Source organism: Schistocerca serialis, chromosome 1 (assembly GCF_023864345.2).
Source record: "Schistocerca serialis cubense isolate TAMUIC-IGC-003099 chromosome 1, iqSchSeri2.2, whole genome shotgun sequence".
Lineage (NCBI taxonomy): Eukaryota > Metazoa > Arthropoda > Insecta > Orthoptera > Acrididae > Schistocerca > Schistocerca serialis.
The window spans coordinates 1,017,175,114-1,017,198,827 of NC_064638.1; the positions used below are offsets into that span (position 1 = coordinate 1,017,175,114).

General features: G+C 42.5%; 1 protein-coding gene across 1 annotated transcript in view; it reads right to left on the minus strand.

Annotated features, from left to right (window-relative positions):
• LOC126455015 (lachesin-like) overlaps window positions 1-23,714 on the minus strand; it is a 1,274,520-nt gene that overhangs the window by 332,126 nt on the left and 918,680 nt on the right. Inside the window, exon 4 of the mRNA XM_050091143.1 lies at window positions 8,477-8,635. Coding sequence (XP_049947100.1) covers window positions 8,477-8,635 — 159 coding nt within the window. The remainder of the gene's footprint in view (window positions 1-8,476; window positions 8,636-23,714) is intronic.

A 23,714-nucleotide genomic window follows, 5' to 3' on the forward strand; every position in this document is an offset into this window, starting at 1 on the left:
AACGCTATCACGCTTACCAAATGACCCTGTGACGAAACGCGCAGCTCTTCTTTGGATCTTCTCTATCTCCTCTGTCAACCCGACCTGGTACGGATCCCACACTGATGAGCAATACTCAAGTATAGGTCGAACGAATGTTTTGTAAGCCATCTCCTTTGTTGATGAACTCCATTTTCCAAGGACTCTCCCAATGAATCTCAACCTGGCACCCGCCTTACCAACAATTAATTTTATATGATCATTCCATTTCAAATCGTTCCGTACGCATACTCCCAGGTATTTTACAGAAGTAACTGCTACCAGTGTTTTTTCTGCTCTCATATATTCATACAATAAAGGATTCTTCTTTCTATGCATTCGCAATATATTACATTTGTCTATGTTAAGAGTCAGTTGCCACTCCCTGCACCAAGTGCCTATCCGCTGCAGATCTTCCTGTATTTCGCTGCAATTTTCTTATGCTGCAACTTCTCTGTATATTACAGCATCATCCGCGAAAAGCCGCATGGAACTTCCGACACTATCTACTAGGTCATTTATATATATTGTGAAAAGCAATGGTTCCATAACACTCCCCTGTGGCACGCCAGAAGTTACTTTAACGTCTATCGACGTCTCTCCATTGTGAAAAACATGCTGTGTTCTGTTTGCTAAAAAGTCTTCAATCCAGCCACACAGCTGGTCTGATATTCCGTAGGCTCTTACTTTGTTTATCAGACGACAGCGCGGAACTGTAGCGAACGCCTTCCGGAAGTCAAGGAAAATGGCAACTACCTGGGAGCCTGTATCTAATATTTTCTGGGTGTCATGAATAAATAAAGCGAGTTGGGTCTCACACGATTCTATGTTGATTCCTACAGATTAGTTTCTAGGTTTCCAGCAATGACATGATACGCGAGCAAAAAACATGTTTTAAAATTCTACAACAGATCGATGTCAGAGATATAGGCCTATAGCCTTGCGCATCTGCTCTACGACCCTTCTTGAAAACTGGAACTACCTTTGCCCTTTTCCAATCCTTTGGAACCTTCCGTTCCTCCAGAGACTTGCGGCACACGGCTGTTAGAAGGGGGGCAATTTCTTTCTCGTACTATGTGTAGAATCGAATTGGTATCGCGTCAGGTCCATTAGACTTTCCTCTGTTGAGTGATTTCAGTTGCTTTTCTATTCCTTGGACACTTATTTAGACGTCAGCCACTTTTTCGGTCGTCGGAGGATTTAGAGAAGGAACTGCAGTGCTGTCTTCCTCTGGGAAACAGCTTTGGAAAAAGGTGTTCAATATTTCAGCTTTACGCTTGTCATCCTCTGTTTCAATGCCGTTTTCATCCCAGAGTGTCTGGATATGCTGTTTCGATCCACTTACTGATTTAACGTAAGTCCAGAACTTCCTAGGATTTTCTGTCAAATCGGTACATAGAGTTTTACTTTCGATTTCACTGAACGCTTCACGCATAGGCCTCCTTACGCTAACTTTGACATCGTTTAGCTTCTGTTTTTATGAAAGGTTTTGGCTGCAGTGAAGCTCTCTTTGCTTTCGCAGTAGTTTCCTAACTTTGTTTTATTGAACCACTGTGGGTTTTTCTCGTCCCTCACAGTTTTACACGGCACGCACCTGTCTAAAACGCATTTTACGATGGCCTTGAACTTTTTCCATAAACACTCATTATTTTCAGTGTCGGAACAGCAATTTTTGTTTTGATCTGTTAGGTAGTCTGCAATCTGCCTCCTATTACTCTTGCTAAACAGATAAACCTTCCTCCCTTTTTTTATATTGCTATTTACTTCCATATTCAGGGATGCTGCAACGGCCTTATGATCACTGATTCCCTCTTCTGCGCTTACAGAGTCGAAAAGTTCGGGTCTGTTTGTTATCAGTAGGTCCAAGATGTTATCTCCACGAGTCGGTTCTCTGTTTAATTGCTGGAGGTAATTTTCGGATAGTGCACTCAGTATAATGTCACTCGATGCTCTGTCCCTACCACCCGTCCTAAACGTCTGAGTGTCCCAGTCTATATCTGGTAAATTGAAATCTCCACCTAAGACCATGACATTCTGAGGAAATTTATGTGAAATGTATTCCAGATTTTCTCTCAGTTGTTCTGCCACTAATGCTGCTGAGTTAGGAGGTCGGTAAAAGGAGCCAATTATTAACCTAGCTCGGTTGTTGAGTATAACCTCCACCCATAATAATTCACAGGAACTATCCACTTCTAATTCACTACAGGATAAACTACTACTAACAGTGACAAACACGCCACCACCGGTTGCATGCAGTCTATCCTTTCTAAACAACGCCTGTGCCTTTGTAAAAATTTCGGTGGAATTTATCTCTGGCTTCAGCCAGCTTTCCGTACCTATAACGATTTCAGCTTCGGTGCTTCCTATCAGCGCTTGAAGCTACGGTACTTTACCAACGCAGCTTTGACAGTTTACAATTACAATACCGATTGCTGCTTGGCCCCCACATATCCTGACTTTTCCCCGCACTTTAAGCGTCTAATACCCTCAGCATCACCTGATTTAATTCGACTATATTCCATTATCCTCGATTTGCTTTAGTTGATGATCATCTTAAATCCTCCTTTCAAGACATTGTCCATTCCGTTCAACTGCTTTTCCAGTTCCTTTGCTGTCTCTGACAGAATTACAATGTCATCAGCAATTCTCAAAGTTTTTATTTCTTCTCAATGGATTTTAATTCGTACTCCAAATTTTTCTTTTGTTTCCTTCACTGCTTGCTCGATATACAGATTTAATAACATCGGGTACAGGCTACAACCCAGTCTCACTTCCTTCACAACCACTGCTTCCCTTTCATGCCCCTCGACTATTACAACTGTCATCTGGTATCTGCACAAACTGTAAATAGCCTTTCGCTCCCTGTATTTTATCACTGTCACCTTCAGAATTTGATAGTATGCTAGTCAAGATGGTAAAAAGGCTTTCTCTAAGTCTACAAATCCTAGAAACGTAGGTTTGCCTTTCCTTGACCTGTCATCTAAGGTAAATAATGCCTCACGTGTTCCAACATTTCTGCGGAATCCGAACTTACCTTCCCCAAGGTGGGCTTCTACCAGTATTTCCATTCGTTTGTAAAGAATTCGTGTCAGTATTTTGCAGCCATGACTTATTAAGCTAATAGTTCGGTAATTTTCACACGTGTCAACACCTGCTTTCTTTGGGATTGGAATTATTATATTCTTCTTGAAGTCTGAGGGTATTTCGCCTGTTTCATACATCTTGCTCACCAGATGGTAAAGTTTTGTCAGGGCTGGCTCTCCCAAGGCTATCAGTAGTTCTAATGGAATGTTGTCTACTCCCGGGGCCTTGTTTCAACCTAGGACTTTCAGTGATTTGTCAAATTCTTCACGCAGTATCATATCTCGCCCTTCGTCTTTATCTACGTCCTCATCCATTTCAATAATATTGCCAGCAAATACATCGCCCTTCTATAGACCCTCTATATACTCCTTCCACCTTTCTGCTTTTCCTTCTTTATTTAGAACAGGCTTTCCATCAGAGCTCTTGATATTCACTTCCATACAATTTTCTCGTTTCTCCAAAAGTGTCTTTAATTTTCCTTAGGCAGTATCTATCTTACCCCTAGTGATATATGCCTCTACAGCCTTACATTTGAACCGAGCGGGGTGGCGCAGTGGTTACACACTGGACTCGCATTCGGGAGGACGACGGTTCAATCCCGCGTCCGGCCATCCTGATTTAGGTTTTCCGTGATTTCCCTAAATCACTCCAGGCAAATGCCGGGATGGTTCCTCTGAAAGGGCACGGCCGACTTCCTTCCCAATCCTCCTCTAATCCGATGAGACCGATGACCACGCTGTCTGGTCTCCTTCCCCAAAACCAACCAACCAACCTTACATTTGTCCTCTAGCCATCCCTGTTTAGCCATTTTGCACTTCCTATCGAGCTCATTTTTGAAACGTTTGTATTCCTTTTGCTGCTTCGTTTACTGCATTTTTGAATTTTCTCCTTTCATCAATTAAATTCCATTCCTCTTCTGTTACCCAAGGATTTCTACTAGCTCTCGTCTTTTTACCTACTTGATCTTCTGCTGTCTTCACTATTTCATCTCACAGAGCTACCCATTCTTCTTCTACTGTATTTCTTCTTCCTGTTACTGTCAATCGTCCCCTAATGCTCTCCCTGAAACTCTCTCCAACCTTTGGTTCTTTCAGTTTATCCAGGTACCATCTCCTTAGATTCCCACCTTCTTGTAGTTTCTTCAGTTTTAATCTACAGTTCATAACCAATAGATTGTGGTCAGAGACCACACCTGCATCTGGAAATGTCTTACAGTTTAAAACCTGGTTCCTAAATCTCTGTCTTACCATCACATAATCTATCCGAAAACTGCCAGGGTCTTCAGGCTTCCTACATGTATACAACATTCTTTTGTGATCCTCAAACCAAGTGTTAGCTCTGATTAAGCTATGCTCTGAGCAAAATTCTACTAGGCGGCTTCCTCTCTCATTCCTTACCCTTAGTCCCTATTCACCTGCTACATTTCCTTGTCCTCCTTTTCCTACTATCTAGTTCCAGTCCCCCATGAATATAAAATTTTCGTCTCCTTTCATAGTCTGAATAATTTCTTTTATTTCATCATACATTTCTTCAATCTCTTCATCTGCGGAGGTAGTTGGCCTATAAACTTGTTCTGCTGTGGTAGGCGTGTGCTTCGTGTCTGTCTTGGCTACAATAATGCGTTCAACTATGCTGTTTGAAGTAGCTGTCCCGCGCTCCTATTTTTTTTATTCCTAATTAGACCTACTCCTGGATTACCTCTGTTTGATTTTTTATTTATAACCCTATATTCACCTTACCAGAAGTCTTGTTTCTCCTGCTACCGAACTTCACTAATTCCTTCTATATTCAACCTATTCATTTCCCTTTCTAAATTTTCTAACCTACCTGCCCGATTAAGGAATCTAACATTCCACGCTCCGATCCGTAGAACGCCAGTTTTCTTTCTCCTGATAAGGACGTCCTCATAAGTAGTCCCCGCCCAGGGACTATTTTACCTCCGGAATATTTTACCCAAGAGGACACCAACATCAATTAACCATACAATGAAGCTGCTTGACCTCGGGAAAAATTACGGCTGCAGTTTTGCCTTGCTTTCATCCATTCACAGTACCGGCACAGCAAGGCCGTTTTATTTAATGTTACAAGGCCAGATCAGTCAATCATCCAGGATGTTGCCCGTGCAACTACTGAAAAGGCTGCTGTCCCTCTTCAGGAACCACTGGTTTGTCTGGCATTTTGACAGATACCCCTCCGTTTTGGTTGCACCTATGGTACGGCTATCTGTATTGCTGAGGCACGCAAGCCTCCCCACCAACGGCAAGGTCCATGGTTCATGGAGGGTAGGGGTGGGTATTCATCTAAGATAAAAAGTATTTTTTGTAATGTTAAAGATTATCTAGGTGTCCGAAAGTCGAATGTGTATCGCATACTATACAAATGTGGCATGTCTTACGGGGGGCAGACTACCGAACAGTCGGAGAGAGATGAAAGGGACATCAGTGACACACCCTATTGAAACAATAGGGTGTGAAATGAAGAGCAATGAGACCAGTATCATAATGCACACGACCAGGTTATGGGACAGCATAGTTAAGGAATTAATCGAAATAAAAATGTCAGAAAACTTACTAAAGAGGGACGTAGGTTTCAGTTTAAGCAGCGCTTGAGGGCCGGCACTCAGTTTATAAAAATATCGTCGACCATAGCATCCACCAGAGCTGGAAGAAGTGGAGAGAATATGTATTTCACAGAATCTCAGAGAGAGCTCTATAAAACAAAACACCATCAAGGAGCGTAGTGGACTCGGGGGAGTCGAAATCGGCTATAAACAGTTGCGCGAGACTAAGAATAGTTGACAGTCTGGTTGGAGCCTAGGCAGCGAGTACATTAAACAGTAGATAACATTTTCCGGTAAAGTAATAGTTGTCGCTACCTTTTTTTTAGTGATCTGCGAAATCACGTACATGAATTAACTCAGATAGTCAGGAGATATGCTGTACACTTATTTTGTTGTTTAATTTGAAAGTTCAGTTTGGCCTGTTACACAATCAACTGGTTACGTGCCTTCACTAATCTGTAAGAGTTTGCCGGCCGCAGTGGTAGAGCGGTTCTAGGCACTTCAGTCCGGAACCGCACTGCTGCTACGGTCGCAGGCTCGAATCCTGCCTCGGACATGGATGTGTGTGATGTTCTTAGTTTAGTTAGGTTTATGTAGTTCTAAATCTAGGGGATTGATGACCTCACATGTTAAGTCTCATAGTGCTTAGAGCCATTTGAACCATTTTGTAAGAGTTTTTCTCCTCAAACTGTTTCGCTTGTACGTCATTGGCAAACTGAATACTGATATTTCTTCTTAATTGTTACGTTCGTCACTCGAGACCAAAGAAATTATTTTTTTCAAACATGCATTGATTTCATATGCTGACTTCATCTGTTGATTTTGGAAAAACTGGCAATGTTTGCCGAAAATATCCAGACTGTGTAAGTATTGCAGTTTACATTAATTTGGGACTACCTCGGAGCCCCACACCATTCTAGAATGTTCTAGAAGATTATATAAGATTTTGGAACATTCTGCAGCATTCTCCAACATTCTGTAACATTCTAGAAGGAACATTTTGGCTAGTCTCGGCCACTTCGGCAGTGAATTCAAAGCTGCTTCAGCGTAATCCGATAAGAAGTCCATTGGTACGACACCCCTTTTTGACACCCACATCTTCGATCTCGAAATCCTCGTGGATAGAGGTTGGAGTGGTACAGTACCATATAGTAGCCATGGGGCTGCAGGAGTGCGTCAGGGTCTTTTTGTTTCTTTTTTTTTTAAAAAAAAAGAAAAAAGCGACGTGCACGGAGAAACACCAATTACATGTATTATGTCGTGGCGAACAAACGCTCTCTTTACACACCCATATCTTCATAAGCAGCACCCCCAGTGCCAAAATAAAACCTTCTTCATGGATGGGGGATGGACGGTTGGACGGTTATCACATAAATCCCAGATGGCTGTGAAAGTCGCTTGCGGAACTCTGACAGCAGTCACAGACACATCGTGTTTACTTAATTATAGTTGTATTTATTAGTCTTCAATGGCCAGTAAACCAACTGTAGAAACTTACATTACCGTGTTTAGTGTTTAGATCATAGAGGAAAGGCACCTAATATGAGACACACTTTTGTAAACCCATTTGAAAGACCTAAAAGTAAGTGCAACTGTATTTTTTATGATGATAATAATATCTTGCATAATTTAATTTTATCATGCCATTATCGTATTTGCAATAATAAACAATATTTCAGAGTAGTAATTAAATCTTCACAAACAAGGCATTTCGTAGAAATTAGGTCAAGGTTGCCTAATATGAGACGGTAATAATATTTTGCTTTAATTATGTTATTACAGAATAATGACATATGAATATACAATTTTTACATGTTCATTCATTTCTGTTCTCCTTCACTCATTTGACACTACTTAGGTTTATATTTACGACATCCGGGCAAACAAAATTGTCTTCTGTGACACCGCAATCTTCATGAGCCCAGCGATAACATTTCGTGCACTGTGCCCATTTTTCCCCATGTTTGTCTTCAGAAAAGCGCCCAGTACAGGACAGACACTCTGCGTCATCGTCATCACTGCTGTCTGAATCCCCACTGTCATCAAGATGGACATCGGATGCCGAGTCACTAGACGATTCTTCCGCTTTAGGTCTACGATTTTAAGAGTTTCTACTCTTCCCCCCAAATAACTTTCTGGCTGCTTTCTTAGCTTCAGTCTCTGATTTCTTCTGCTTAGATTCTTGCAATTGCTTCACATTAGGAGATAGTAACGCAGGAGAGCACGAACGCGATGTTTGACCTATTTGACTATCTCCAGGTATTTCTGCGATAGGTATCGTAATATGCGACACTGTCGCGTATTTGGATCCCCATACTATCGCATATTAGGAATTTCGCCATCTTACACGAAGAATCACGCACTTGCTAACAACGTTCGTTGGTAAATGAACCTAATTGTCAATAATTATAGGTAATACCGTCAGAAATAACAACAATAAAAGAATGCAGTAATATCGACTCATCTTTAAGCTGAAATATTGTCTTAACACCGATGTCGCAAAAACTTCAAACACAAGAAATTTTGTATCAACCTCTACGTACTGTGTCCAGCTCAACTATGGCGTCCTACTAGCTGTGTCGTCGTCTGGCACGCAACAGACGTGTTTAAGAAACTCTCCACGAGAGTGCAACCACTAACGTGACCACATTTTGGGTGTCTCATATTAGGGAATCATCGCATAATAGGCACCTTTTCTCTACACATAGAAGGTATAATTTTGCTGACAAAATTTTTGAATAGACGTGATTCTAAAGGCGTTTCGAACTTTTTACATCATCAGCGGCTGGCAGAGTGCGTGCCGGCTGCACTCACCGTGCTGGCCGTTGCCGAGCGGGATGTCCTCGCCACCCTCCCTCCGCCACGTCACGGTCGGGGTGGGTGAGCCGGTGGCTGCGCAGCGCAGCGTCACGTTGGTGCCCTCGCGCACCACCATGTCCGTGCTCGTCGGGTAGTCCAGGATGTCGGGCGGAACTGCAACACACGAGCGCCGGCGGCTCTCAGCACAATGCGTCTGCTGCTTCCAGCCGTCACGCGGCACACCAGTGCGCGCCGCACTCTGGGGCTTCACTACTCGCATTCAGTCTTTGTAAAATACTCTGAATGGCAATCGTGCGCATTTATCGCTACTTGGAGACTGACAAAAAAACAAAACAGGGGGAAAATAAATTCACACACAGAACTTACAAATAACGTTCTTCAAACGAAGTAGAGACTTTACTATTTCCGAAGTTATGTGAAGTGTAACTGATTGCACTGTTGTATGATTCATTAATTTCTCCAGTTTTTATTCTAAATCATATTTGTACACTAACGTTTCTGAACCCCAACAACCGATAAAAACCATAATCCAGATCTGACAATCTCTAGAGCGTTGTTGCAGAGGTTTCCTTCTCTGTTTGTTAATGAGCGCGCAGGTGATAGCGTGTTTGTTAGCTCCCGGAAGGTATTCGATACTGTCACCTACCGGAAAAGACTACATTCGTAAAGAATATCAGACCAACTTTAGGGTGGGCCTGAAGTCTAACTGTGAAGCTGGTAACGGCCTTGCACCTTACATGAGTCCATTTAACGTGACACTTTAGGGTTTGTTGCAGTAATACTCTAAATTACGGTGTTGGAAATCTATGTGGAAACGCATCGGCACAAGAGAATTACGCGATTTTGTAATTATAAGATTTTGCGGAAAGGCAGTACGCGCGACAGAGCACGGCTACCTCCGCACCTAGCCGCCGAAGGCCACAGCCTAACGGTATGAATGGTGAACTGGGGGATTTCTGTAATCCGTTTAGAGAGGCCACAGCGGTCGCCAACCTCTGAAGGACGTGCGGCTGCAGGTGTTCAAGTGTTTACCAAATCAGAGCAGTGGATAGCTGGACGGGCTTTCATGTGCGTGCTCTCGCCTATGTCCCACTAATTTTACGCCTTCGACTAACTCAAGTGGGGCAGGCCACTAGTTAAGAATAACAAACTTTCAATGGAAGAATCTGTGTTCGCTACGACGGGGAATCTTGCCGGGAAAATCTCGAGTGGCCTCTTGCGAGAAAACTTCCAGTAAACGTGTTATTGCCCACAGCTGTGGTTCTTCCCAGTTGGCGAGGGCGCAAAAAAGGGCAGCTCGTTTTGTATTATTACGTAATAGGGGAGAGAGTGTGGCAGATATGATACGCGAGTTGGGATGGAAATCATTAAAGCAAAGACGTTTTTCGTCGCGGCGAAATCTATTTATGAAATTTCACTCACCAACGTTCTCTTCCGAATGCGAAAATATATTGTGGAGCCCAACCTACATAGGTAGGAATGATCATCAAAATAAAATAAGAGAAATCAGAGCTCGAACAGAAAGGTTTAGGTGTTCGTTTTTCCCGCGCGCTGTTCGGGAGAGGAATGGTAGAGAGATGTACCCTCTGCCAAGCACTTAAATGTGTATTGCAGGGTAATCATGTAGATGTAGATGTAGATGAATGCGATAGAGCGTTCCGATATTATTCTGGTGTGATATTCGTTTTATCGATATTGATAGGGACGTTAGTACAGGAACAATATCTAGTACTCCAACAGCGACTGAGCAGCGCTGTTGCATGGTGGTAGTAGCACGGCCCAGGGGAGTGCTGTTGTTGCTGGAATACTGGTTACTCTTCCTGCCCCTTAAAATTCATTCGACGAAACGAATATCGCACTAGACTAACTTTGGACAGCACTATGGAATGAGCACGTAAAATACCGCTTTAAAAATCTAATTGTTTTTAACGGTAAGCAAAGAGTAGGCGGAGGAGATTAATGTTTGGCGTCCAGTAAACAACTAGGTCATTAGAGACGGAGCATAAGTTCAGATTAAGGAAGGAAGGAAAAGGCAATCGGCTGCGTCCTTTTAAAACATCCATTCTCGCATTTGCCATAAGCGGATTAGAGAAATCAAGGAAAGCGCTAATTAGGATGGCCAGACGCAGGTTTGAACCCTTCTGAATGCAAGTCCACTGTGCTAACCATTGCTCACTCTCCTTACAGGAAAAAAAACCGACGTCTTCTGTTGACATTATATTTGTATGGGTCGAATCCATCTACACATTGCAAAAACTAAATTGGAATTTCTGTAAGGATAGAAGCTCAAGTAATGAATTAAATTTTGTGCCAAGCTGGAACTTCAACCCAGGTTTCCCTGTTTACTACGCGCATATGCACTACTAAACCACCGAGGCAATGTGGTTTCTAGAGCTGCAGGGAGTATACTGTTCCAACGCCCTTCCTAGCACAATCTTGCGACAGTGATTTAGTGGTTAGCACATCTGCGCAGTAAGCAGGAAACAAATCTTAATTCATTACTTCAGCTTCCATCGTTATTGGAGATAAAGTTGAGGCTCGTATGTCTCCAGGAAAATATAACTCCATCAGATCAATAGATCATGTACGCCTGAGGATTTCCCCATTACGTACAAAGCTGGGGCGCTATTCCAGTATCGGATAGCCTCGGAAATACTGACGATTTAAAAAGGGGGAAATGGCCTGAAGGCGTGAACTGAAGTTTGTGTTAGGGAGCGCTTTGGATTAGCGTTTTCCGTAGAGTTGTGGCAGCCACCTTGCCGTCCTGGTGTAGTTGCTAGCACATCTGCCTAGTAAACAGGTGACCTGAGTTTAAGACTGCCTTTAGCGCAAATTTTATTTCATTACTTCAGCTCCTATTCTTATCGAAGATAAAGTTAAGATTCATATTTCTTCAGAAAAATGTCACCAGAGCTTCAGCCAATAGCAGAGCGTTTTCGATCACATGATCAAATCTTGATATTCAATGATTTTTAAGCTTTAATTACATAAAGATAAGATGTTTTTTGTGTGAATATTGATCGTAAATGCTATTTGAAACTTATATTCACTCCGAATAACAACAGTCTGAAACATATTTTTAATGCGGGAAAATAGCCTATTGCAGTGTCGTCGGCAAACCTCAACTTTTTAGCTCTTCTCCCTGAACTGCAATTACCTTCCAAAATTTCTCCTTGATTTCTTTTACTTCTTGCTGAATGAACAGATAGCGTAACATTGGGGATAGGCCACAATACTGTCCCACTCCCTTCTCAACCGTTGTTTCCCTTTCATGTCCCAAGACGCTTAGAACTAAATTATGGTTTCTGTAGAAGTTGTAAATAATGCTTCGCTCCCTGTATTTTACCCTTGTTGTCTTCATAATATTTTAAAACGTTTTATTCCTATAGAGAGGCAGCAGCCTTTTCAGAAGTCGCAGGGGCAACAGTCTGAATGACTGACTGATGTGGTATTGCAACATCAACCAAAATGGGCTGCTGGTACTGCTACCGGCTGAAACCAAGGAGAAACTATAGCAGTAATTTTCTCCGAGGGATTGGTTAAATCGTTATGGCATCCTCATAGGTAAAATATTTCGGAGGTAAAGTAGTTCCCCAATCGGATCTCCAGAGGGGAATACTCAGAAGGATATCGTCATTAAGAGAACCAAGGCGAGAGGTTCTACAGATTGAAGTGTAGAATATTTGATCCCTTAATGGCGCAGGTAGGCTAAAAAATTTAAAAAGGGAAACGGATAGGTTGAAGTTAGATATTGTGGGAATTAGTGAAGTTCGGTGCAGGAGGAACAAACTTCCGATCAAGTGAATACAGGGTTACAAATAATCAAATACAGGTAATGCAGGAGCAGGTATAATAATGAATAAGAAAATAAGAATATGAGTAAGCTACTATGAACAGTATAGTGAACGCACTATTGTAGCCAGCATAGACACAAACCCAACACCCACGACAGTAGTACGTACAAGTTTATATCCCAACTATCTGATGATGTCCTCCTCGCCGTGTCCGGCGACAGCGACTCCGTCAATCTTCTCTGTCCTTGTTGTGGTCGGCTCGGATTTGGCTCGCGAATCCGAATTTCGCTTTCAATATCCTGTTGCATGAAGCACAGTGAAGTTGACCAGCAGAGTTGTAAGTATACGTGTAGACAGGCTTGAGCTGAGATTTTCGGAGCTCTCTTTTAGCATCCAGGTTCATTAGACGCCTTTGCTCGAATTGTTCGATGCTCTTATGTACAGTTGATCGCCACTCCGATTGGCGCAATGCTAGCTCCTCCCAACGGTTGCTTGGAATGCCACAGGCTGCAAGGTGGCGTTTAATGGTGTCTTTATATCGCAGGTGTTGACCACCTTTCCTCCTCTTCCCGCACGAGAGCTGCGAGTAGAACACCGCTTTAGGTAGCCTACTGTCATTCATGCGTACTATGTGACCACTCCATCTGAGTTGATGTTTCATTATTAAAGCTTCAATACCAGCCAGTTTCACGCGGCGCAAAATCTCCGTGTTTGGGACACGGTCTTCCCATTTGATGCGCAGAATTGATCTCAGACATCGAAGATGAAATTTATCTAGCTTCTTAATGTCAGCTTTGTAACAGCACCAGGTTTCCGAGGCATAGAGTAAGGTGGATAATACTACTGCTTTGTAGACTGCAATTTTTGTTTGTAGTTTGAGATCATGTGATTTCCATACTCGGTCATTAAGCTTACCGAAGGCTGAGGCTGCGCTGGCTATACGCGCTGCGATTTCCGTTGTCAGGCTGTTGTCTCTACTAATTTGGCTTCCCAGGTATTTGAAATTTGACACATTTTGCAAGGGTTTGTTATTTATCTCAATACTGGAGTCATCTGCATTAAGACCTCTACGTGGCTGTTTGAGAACTTGCGTCTTAGTGATGCTAATGGCTAAGCCAAATCTTCTGCAGGAGGCATTTAGCAGATTTATGTAAGTCTGAAGAGTTTCGCAAGAATTAGCCATCATGCATACATCATCCGCGTAGAGAAGCTTCCCTATCTACGCAAATGTTGGAGAGATTGAAGAAATGCATGAGGAGATAAAAGGAATTGTTCAGATAGTTAAGGAAGACGAAAATTTAATTGTTATTGGTGTAGGAAAAGGAAAAGAAGGTAAAACCGTAGGCGAATATGGAATGGGGCAAAGGAATAAAGAGGAAGCCGCCTGGTAGAATTTTGCAGAGAGCCTAATTTATTCATAGCAGATACTTGGTTTAACAATCATGAAAGAAGAAGATTGTATGTGTGGAAGAGACCTGGAGACGCCAGAAGATTTCATATTCATTATATGACGGTAAGACATAGATTTTGGAACCGTATTTTAAAATGTCTCGGAAGAGACGAAAATTTAATAGTCATGGGTGACTGGAATTCGAGTGTAGGAAAAGGGAGAGAAGGAAACATAGTAGGTGAATATGGATTGGGGGACAGAAATGAAAGAGGAAGCCGCCTGGTAGAATTTTGCACAGAGCACAACATAATCATAACTAACACTTGGTTTAAGAATCATGAAAGAAGGTTGTATACATGGAAGAACCCTGGAGATACTAAAAGGTATCAGATAGATTATATAATGGTAAGACAGAGATTTAGGAACCAGGTTTTAAATTGTAAGACATTTCCAGGGGCAGATGTGGACTCTGACCACAATCTATTGGTTATGACCTGTAGATTAAAACTGAAGAAACTGCAAAAAGGTGGGAATTTAAGGAGATGGGACCTGGATAAACTAAAAGAACCTGAGGTTGTACAGAGATTCAGGGAGAGCATAAGGGAGCAATTGACAGGAATGGGGGAAATAAATACAGTAGAAGAAGAATGGGTAGCTTTGAGGGATGAAGTAGTGAAGGCAGCAGAGGATCAAGTAGGTAAAAAGACGAGGGCTAGTAGAAATCCTTGGGTAACAGAAGAAATATTGAATTTAATTGATGAAAGGAGAAAATATAAAAATGCAGTAAGTGAAACAGGCAAAAAGGAATACAAACGTCTCAAAAATGAGATCGACAGGAAGTGCAAAATGGCTAAGCAGGGATGGCTAGAGGACAAATGTAAGGATGTAGAGGCCCATCTCACTAGGGGTAAGATAGATACCGCCTACAGGAAAATTAAAGAGACCTTTGGAGATAAGAGAACGACTTGTATGAATATCAAGAGCTCAGATGGAAACCCAGTGCTAAGCAAAGAAGGGAAAGCAGAAAGGTGGAAGGAGTATATAGAGGGTCTATACAAGGGCGATGTACTTGAGGACAATATTATGGAAATGGAAGAGGATGTAGATGAAGATGAAATGGGAGATACGATACTGCGTGAAGAGTTTGACAGAGCACTGAAAGACCTGAGTCGAAACAAGGCCCCCGGAGTAGACAATATTCCATTGGAACTACTGACGGCCGTGGGAGAGCCAGTCCTGACAAAACTCTACCATCTGGTGAGCAAGATGTATGAAACAGGCGAAATACCCTCAGACTTCAAGAAGAATATAATAATTCCAATCCCAAAGAAAGCAGGTGTTGACAGATGTGAAAATTACCGAACTATCAGCTTAATAAGTCACAGCTGCAAAATACTAACACGAATTCTTTACAGACGAATGGAAAAACTAGTAGAAGCCAACCTCGGGGAAGATCAGTTTGGATTCCGTAGAAACACTGGAACACGTGAGGCAATACTGACCTTACGACTTATCTTAGAAGAAAGATTAAGGAAAGGCAAACCTACGTTTCTAGCATTTGTAGACTTAGAGAAAGCTTTTGACAATGTTGACTGGAATACTCTCTTTCAAATTCTAAAGGTGGCAGGGGTAAAATACAGGGAGCGAAAGGCTATTTACAATTTGTACAGAAACCAGATGGCAGTTATAAGAGTCGAGGGACATGAAAGGGAAGCAGTGGTTGGGAAGGGAGTAAGACAGGGTTGTAGCCTCTCCCCGATGTTGTTCAATCTGTATATTGAGCAAGCAGTAAAGGAAACAAAAGAAAAATTCGGAGTAGGTATTAAAATTCATGGAGAAGAAATAAAAACTTTGAGGTTCGCCGATGACATTGTAATTCTGTCAGAGACAGCAAAGGACTTGGAAGAGCAGTTGAAGGGAATGGACAGTGTCTTGAAAGGAGGATATAAGATGAACATCAACAAAAGCAAAACAAGGATAATGGAATGTAGTCTAATTAAGTCGGGTGATGCTGAGGGAATTAGATTAGGAAATGAGGCACTTAAAGTAGTAAAGGAGTTTTGCTATTTGGGGAGCAAAATAACTGATGATGGTCGAAGTAGAGAGGATATAAAATGTAGACTGGCAATGGCAAGGAAAGCGTTTCTGAAGAAGAGAAATTTGTTAACATCCAGTATTGATTTAAGTGTCAGGAAGTCATTTCTGAAAGTATTCGTATGGAGTGTAGCCATGTATGGAAGTGAAACATGGACGATAAATAGTTTAGACAAGAAGAGAATAGAAGCTTTCGAAATGTGGTGCTACAGAAGAATGCTGAAGATTAGATGGGTAGATCATGTAACTAATGAGGAAGTATTGAATAGGATTGGGGAGAAGAGAAGTTTGTGGCACAACTTGACCAGAAGAAGGGATCGGTTGGTAGGGCATGTTCTGAGGCATCAAGGGATCACCAATTTAGTATTGGAGGGCAGCGTGGAGGGTAAAAATCGTAGAGGGAGACCACGAGATGAATACACTAAGCAGATTCAGAAGGATGTAGGTTGCAGTAGGTACTGGGAGATGAAAAAGCTTGCACAGGATAGAGTAGCATGGAGAGCTGCATCAAACCAGTCTCAGGACTGAAGACCACAACAACAATTTTAAAATGTAAGTTATTTCCAGGGGCAATGAGGCCTCTGGCCACAATCTATTGGTTATTAACTTAAAGCTGAATAAATTGCATAAAGTTATGAAATTAAGGAGATGGGTGTGGGTAAGTAGAAAGAACCAGAGGTTGTTGAACGTTACAGATGGAGCATTAGGCACTGGATGACTCGTAAAGGGGAAAGGAACGCAGTAGCTTTAAGAGATAAAATAGTGAAGGCAGCAGAGGTGGAAATGCGTAAAAAGACCAGGCTTAGTAGAAAACCTTGGATAACACAAGAGATATTCAACTCAGTTGATCAAAGGTAAAAATTTTAAAATGCAGCAATGAAATAGGTGAAAGGGAATACAATTGTCTAAAAATGAGCTTAACAGGAAGTGCAAAGTTGCTAAGCAGAAATGGCTAGAGCACAAAAGTAAGGATTTAGAAACATATTTCAATACGGGTAAGATAGATACGCCCTACAGGAAAATTAAAGAGGCCCTTGGAGAAAAGAGAAGCAGCTGTGTGAATATCAAGAGCTAGGATGGAAAACTAGTCCTAACCGAAGAAAGGAAAGCTGAAAGGTGGAAGGAATATATGGAGTTCTATACAAGGGTTATTCAGTTGAAAGTAGTAGGAGGAAGTAGATGAGGATGAGATGGGATATATGATACTGTGAGAAGAATTTCACAGAGCACTAAAAACCTGCCTAAACAAGGCCCCGGAGGTAGATGAAATTCCGTTAGAACTACTAATAGCATTGGGAAGCCAACGATGACAAATTATTTCATCTTATGTGCAAGATGTATGACACAGGCAAAATACCATCGGACGTTAAGAAGAATATAATAATTCAAATTCCAAAGAAATCAGGCTCAAACAGGTACGAATGTTACCGATCAGTTTAATAAGTCACGGTTGCAAAATACTTACACGAATTCTTTACAGAAGAATGGAAAAACTTGTAGAAGCCGACGTTGATGAAGATCAGTTTGGATTTCGGAGAAATGTAGGAACACGTGAAGCGATTCTGTCCCTACGACTGACCTTAGAGGATAGGTTAAGGAAAGGTAAAGCTACGTTTATAGCATTTATAGACTCAGAGAAAGCTTTTGACAGCGTTGACTGTAATACTGTCTTCGAAATTCTGAAGGTGGCAAGGATAAAATACAGAGAGCGAAAATCTGTTTACAACTTGCACGGAAACCAGACGGCAGTTGTAACAATCGAGAGACACGAAAAGAAAGCAGTGGCTGAAAAGGGAATGTGACAGAGTTTTAGTCCATCCCTGATGTCGTTTATTCTGTGCACTGAGCAAGTAGTAAAGGAAACCGAAGAAAAAATAGTAGGAATAAAAATTTAGGAAGGAGAAATAAGAAAAGTGGAGTTGGCCGATGACATTTTAAATCCATCAGACGCAGCAAAGGACATGGAATAGCAATTCAACGGAATGGTCAGTGCCTTGAAAGTAAGATATAAGATGAATAAGAACAAAGGCAAAACAAGTAAAATGGATTGTAGTCGAATTAAATCAGGTGTGGCTGAGGGATTTAGATTAGGAAACGAGACACTTAAAATAGTAGATAGATTTTGCTATATGGTTGGCAAAATAACTGATAATGGCGCAAGTAGAGCTGATAAACTGGCAATGGCAAGAAAAACATTCCCCAAGAAGAGAAATTTATTAAAACCAAATATACATTTAAGAGTTAGGAAGTCTTCTCTGAAGGTATTTGTCTGCAGTGTAGCCATCTATGGAAGTGAAACGTTAATAGTAAACAGTTTGAACAAGAAAAGAATAAAAGCTTTTGAAATGTGATGCAACAGAAGAATGTTGAATATTTTCTGGGTAGTTCACATAAGTAATGAGGTAGTACTGAGTAGAGTTGATGAGAAAAGAAATTTGTTGTACAAATTGACTACAAAAATGGATCAGTTGATAGGTCATATTCTGTGGCATCAAGGGATCACGAATTTAGTATTGGAGGGAAGTGTGGAGCGTGAGAATCGTACAGTAAGGCCAGGAGATGAATACGGTAATCAGATTGAGAAGTGTTCGAGTTGCAGTAGTTATTTGGAGACGAAGAGACTTACGCAGGGTAGTGTAGCTTGGAGAGCTCCATCAAACCAGTCTTCGAACTGAAGACCACAACATATTCCAATCATCATCGTCAAAGATCTACAAGTACTATAACATAATATCACGTTTCTTTAACCAGTGTTCTAAGATAAGTCATATGGTCAGTATTGCCTCGCGTGTTCCTAAATTTCTCCGGAACCCAAACATACCTTCCTCACAAGTCGACTTCCTCCGGTTTTTCGATACTTCTGAAAAATAATTAGTGTCAGTATTTTGGAACGTTGACTTATTAACCTGATGGTTCTGTAGTGTTCACATCTGTCAGTTCCTTCTTTCCTTGGAATTGGAATTGCAACATTTTTCTTGAAGTCTGGGTGTATTTCACCTGTCTCATATATCTTGCTTACCAGAAGAAATAGTTTTGTCATGGCTGACACTCCCAAGAATCTTAAAAACTCTGACGGAATCTTGTCTATTCCAGGAGACTTGTTTCGACTTGGGTCTTCCAGTGCTCTCTCAGATCATATCAGATTTTCCCATCTTCACATACTTTTTCTTCTCTTTCTACAACATTATTCTCAGGTTTGTTTCCCTTATATAGATACTGTATTTACTCCATCCACCTTTCAGCATTCCTTGCTCAGTATTGGCTTGCCATTTGAGCTCTTCATATTCGTGTAGCTATGTAGCTGGTTATGTTCTCTCAAATGATCACTCTATTTTTCATGTAGGAGACGTCTATCTTTTCATTAGTTATGCATTCTTTTACAGCCTGCATTTGTGCTCTAGCCAGTCCTGTTTATCCATTTTGCTATGTCTCACTCTCGTTCTTAAGCATCTGAATTCCATTTCGTCTTCTTCATCTGCCGTAGACTCAATATCTCCTGTGTAACCCATTGATTTTTCTAGGCTTTTTTTTTTTGCCTTTAATACTTTACTATCTTCCCCATTTAAACTCTCTATCCATTGGTTTTCTGCTGTATTCATTTCCTCCGTTTACCTCCATCGTTGCCTTATGTTAGCTCTAAAATTCTTAAGAACCTCTGGTTGCGTCAGTTTATCCAGGTCTCATCTTCTCAACTTACTACCATTTGCAGTTTCTTCAGTATCAACCTTCAGTTCATAACCAATACATTATGGTCAGAAACAACACCTGCACTGGAAGAGTGTACAGTTAAATGTATTCTCGAAATCTCTGTCTTACCATTTTATAATCTATGGAAAACCATCCAGTGTCCGCAGGTCTCTACCACGTAGACAACCTTCTTTCATGATTCATAAACAAAGTGTTGGCGAAGATTAAATTATACCGTTCCCACAATTCTACTAGCCGATTCGTCTTTCATTCTTTTCACCCAGTCCATGTTCACCTACTATTTTTTTTCTTTTCTTCCTTTTCCTACTACCGAGTTCTAGCCACCTTTCGCAAGTTTTCTTTCCCCTTAACCACCAAACTTATACTAATGTGGTGGGTGTTTATCTTGGCTACGACAATGACTGTAGCTTACCCATTCCCCATTTTCTCATTCATTATTAGGTCTACTCCTGCATAATCAGTACTTGATTCGGTGTTGATAACTCTGAACTGACGGCACCAGAATGCTTCCTGCCACTGCGCTTCACTAATCCCCACTACAGGTAACTTCAACCTGTCTATTTCTCTATTTAAATTCTCTAACTTACCGACCCGACAAAGGAATCTCACTTCCCACGTTCGCTTACACATGTACAACATTCCACATTACGACCCGACCCGTGGAATGCCAGTTAAGTTTTTTCAGACGACGATATTCTGCTGCGTAGTCCCCGTCCGTAGATCCAAACGATGTATTATTTTACGTCTAGAACGTTTTATCCAGGTGGATGCCACCCTCATTAAGCCATATAGTAGAGCTGCGTGCCCTTCGAAAACCAAATAGCTGTTCTGGCTTTCCCTTGCTTTCACCCGTTCACAGTATCATCACAGCAAGGTCATGTTGGCTAATTTTACAAGGCCAATAAGTCACTCATCCAGGCTGTCGGCTCTGCAATTGCTGGGAAGGCTGGTGGAGAGGAGCGCTTCAGGAACTGCAGGTTTGTCTGCCCTCTCCACATATACTCCTTTGTTGTGGTTACGTCCGCGGAACGGCTATGTGTGTAGTTGAGGCACGCAAGTTCCCCGACTCAGCAAAATACGAAGCCAACGATCTGAATAGTGTAATAAATTACTAGAGAGGTGGGAGACCAACGATCTGAATAGTGTAATAAATTGCCATCGAAATTCGTACTGCACGTTCACTACGAATCATTCGTACTCCAATTTTGGCTACGCAGAATTAATCCCAAACGTAACTCCATCTGCTAGCTGACGATATTATGTTTCCAGTAATGTATCGTCGTTGGAGAGTCGTAAGGAAATTGAGAAACAATTGGACAAAATTTTCACTTGGTAGAATGAATGTCAGCTCTCTCTATGGATAATAGAAATACAATCCCGTTCAACATAGAAACAGTCACTTTATGGAATCGGTGGAAAACATCTGGAACTTCGTTTAAATATTTAGCGCTGATACTAAAAGCGATACGACACAGGACGAACACGTAATATCTGTCGTACGGAAGGAGAATGGAATCGTAGGTTTGTGGGAAAGTCTCTGGAGAGGCGCACTGTACGTGTATCGGAAACCGCATGTAAAAAGCTATGGCGATCACTTCTAGTGGACTGCTCCTGCACTTGGTGTCCCTAGCAGATAGACATGAATGCATACGAGCCCAGAAACGCAGTGCTAGGATAGGAATATTTGTAGAAAAGCAACGTCGCTATAGTGGAACTCTCTTGAATAAATTTGGAGAATAGGTAATCGAGGAAATCCGTGAGTTAGCTGCGCTGCCACTATCGCTGTACTGCATTGGGAGAAGGAGATTAAGATAAGGGAATTCGACCGTGTAGAGGGTTATACAGTCATTTTTTCCTCGCCCAGTGCGTGCACGGAATAGAACGGACAATCGCTAATATAGGTGCATAATATCCTCCGCCACATTCCTTACATACTTCATATTTAGACAATCTTGCAGGTGTAATGCTAATTCTGTCTCACGCAGCCATTCACGGCATTAAAAGCTTTTTGTCCAGCTCCCAATACTACGGTAGTTCTTCGATGTATTACTACGTTTTTAATAATAATACAGTCTCATGTGACGTACGTATGAACTGTCTTGGTTTTTATCCTCTATCAAACTAATGCATTCCTTCCAAAGATTTTCGAGCAATAACACTGTTTGTTCCTCTTCCACCGGAATTCTATGTTTTTCTCGTATTTACCTCGTTTGCGAAACTTTTCTCCGGCTGAGAATTTCTATTGACGTTGTATCCCACACCTGTACTACACCACCGATTTCGTTCAGATTTGATTGTACATGCAAGGTTTGGTCAGAAATGAAAGTGACGGGAGTGAGAGCTCCATACTGTCAAGCGTTTAAAGAAATTAGCATTTTGGCTCGGGTCGGGCGAGTAATGAGACATTAATGTTAGCATTGTGTCAAGGCAGCGATTGGCGCAGCGGAAAGGGTGCAGGACGGTAATCCGAAGATCGTGTGGTCGATTTCTTTACATTCCTTACACTGCAAATGAACTGAAATAATACACAATATATACACTCCTGGAAATTGAAATAAGAACACCGTGAATTCATTGTCCCAGGAAGGGGAAACTTTATTGACACATTCCTGGGGTCAGATACATCACATGATCACACTGACAGAACCACAGGCACATAGACACAGGCAACAGAGCATGCACAATGTCTGCACTAGTACAGTGTATATCCACCTTTCGCAGCAATGCAGGCTGCTATTCTCCCATGGAGACGATCGTAGAGATGCTGGATGTAGTCCTGTGGAACGGCTTGCCATGCCATTTCCACCTGGCGCCTCAGTTGGACCAGCGTTCGTGCTGGACGTGCAGACCGCGTGGGACGACGCTTCATCCAGTCCCAAACATGCTCAATGGGGGACAGATCCGGAGATCTTGCTGGCCAGGGTAGTTGACTTACACCTTCTAGAGCACGTTCGGTGGCACGCGATACATGCGGACGTGCATGGTCCTGTTGGAACAGCAAGTTCCCTTGCCGGTCTAGGAATGGTAGAACGATGGGTTCGATGACGGTTTGGATGTACCGTGCACTATTCAGTGTCCCCTCGACGATCACCAGTGGTGTACGGCCAGTGTAGGAGATCGCTCCCCACACCATGATGCCGGCTGTTGGCCCTGTGTGCCTCGGTCGTATGCAGTCCTGATTGTGGCGCTCACCTGCACGGCGCCAAACACGCATACGACCATCATTGGCACCAAGGCAGAAGCTACTCTCATCGCTGAAGACGACACGTCTCCATTCGTCCTTCCAATCACGCCTGTCGCGACACCACTGGAGGCGGGCTGCACGATGTTGGGGCGTGAGCGGAAGACGGCCTAACGGTGTGCGGGACCGTAGCCCAGCTTCATGGAGACGGTTGCGAATGGTCCTCGCCGATACCCCAGGAGCAACAGTGTCCCTAATTTGCTGGGAAGTGGCGGTGCGGTCCCCTACGGCACTGCGTAGGATCCTACGGTCTTGGCGTGCATCCGTGCGTCGCTGCGGTCCGGTCCCAGGTCGACGGGCTCGTGCACCTTCCGCCGACCACTGGCGACAACATCGATGTACTGTGGAGACCTCACGCCCCACGTGTTGAGCAATTCGGCGGTACGTCCACCCGGCCTCCCGCATGCCCACTATACGCCCTCGCTCAAAGTCCGTCAGCTGCACATACGGTTCACGTCCACGCTGTCGCGGCATGCTACCAGTGTTAAAGACTGCGATGGAGCTCCGTATGCTACGGCAAACTGGCTGACACTGACGGCGGCGGTGCACAAATGCTGCGCAGCTAGCGCCATTCGACGGCCAACACCGCGGTTCCTGGTGTGTCCGCTGTGCCGTACGTGTGATCATTGCTTGTACAGCCCTCTCGCAGTGTCCGGAGCAAGTATGGTGGGTCTGACACACCGGTGTCAATGTGTTCTTTTTTCCATTTCCAGGAGTGTAGTATTTAGTGATTTTTTCAAAAAAACACATGAAAAAGAAAGTTAGTGGAAAACTGGGATTACAAACAAATTTTCAAGAAAGAACTTTATTTCCAACGTCCGCGAGGACTTTATAAATCACTTTCTCAGAAGGGATTGTAATGAAAGTGTACAGTGAAACATATGTCGAAATTTTTCATGCATTGGTGTCAATCGAAATACAATTTTTTAGCGTCACGTATAGTAGATTACTTACATTCATATATTCTCTTGCCAGTACGAATCGGATTATAACCAAACCCTCTAC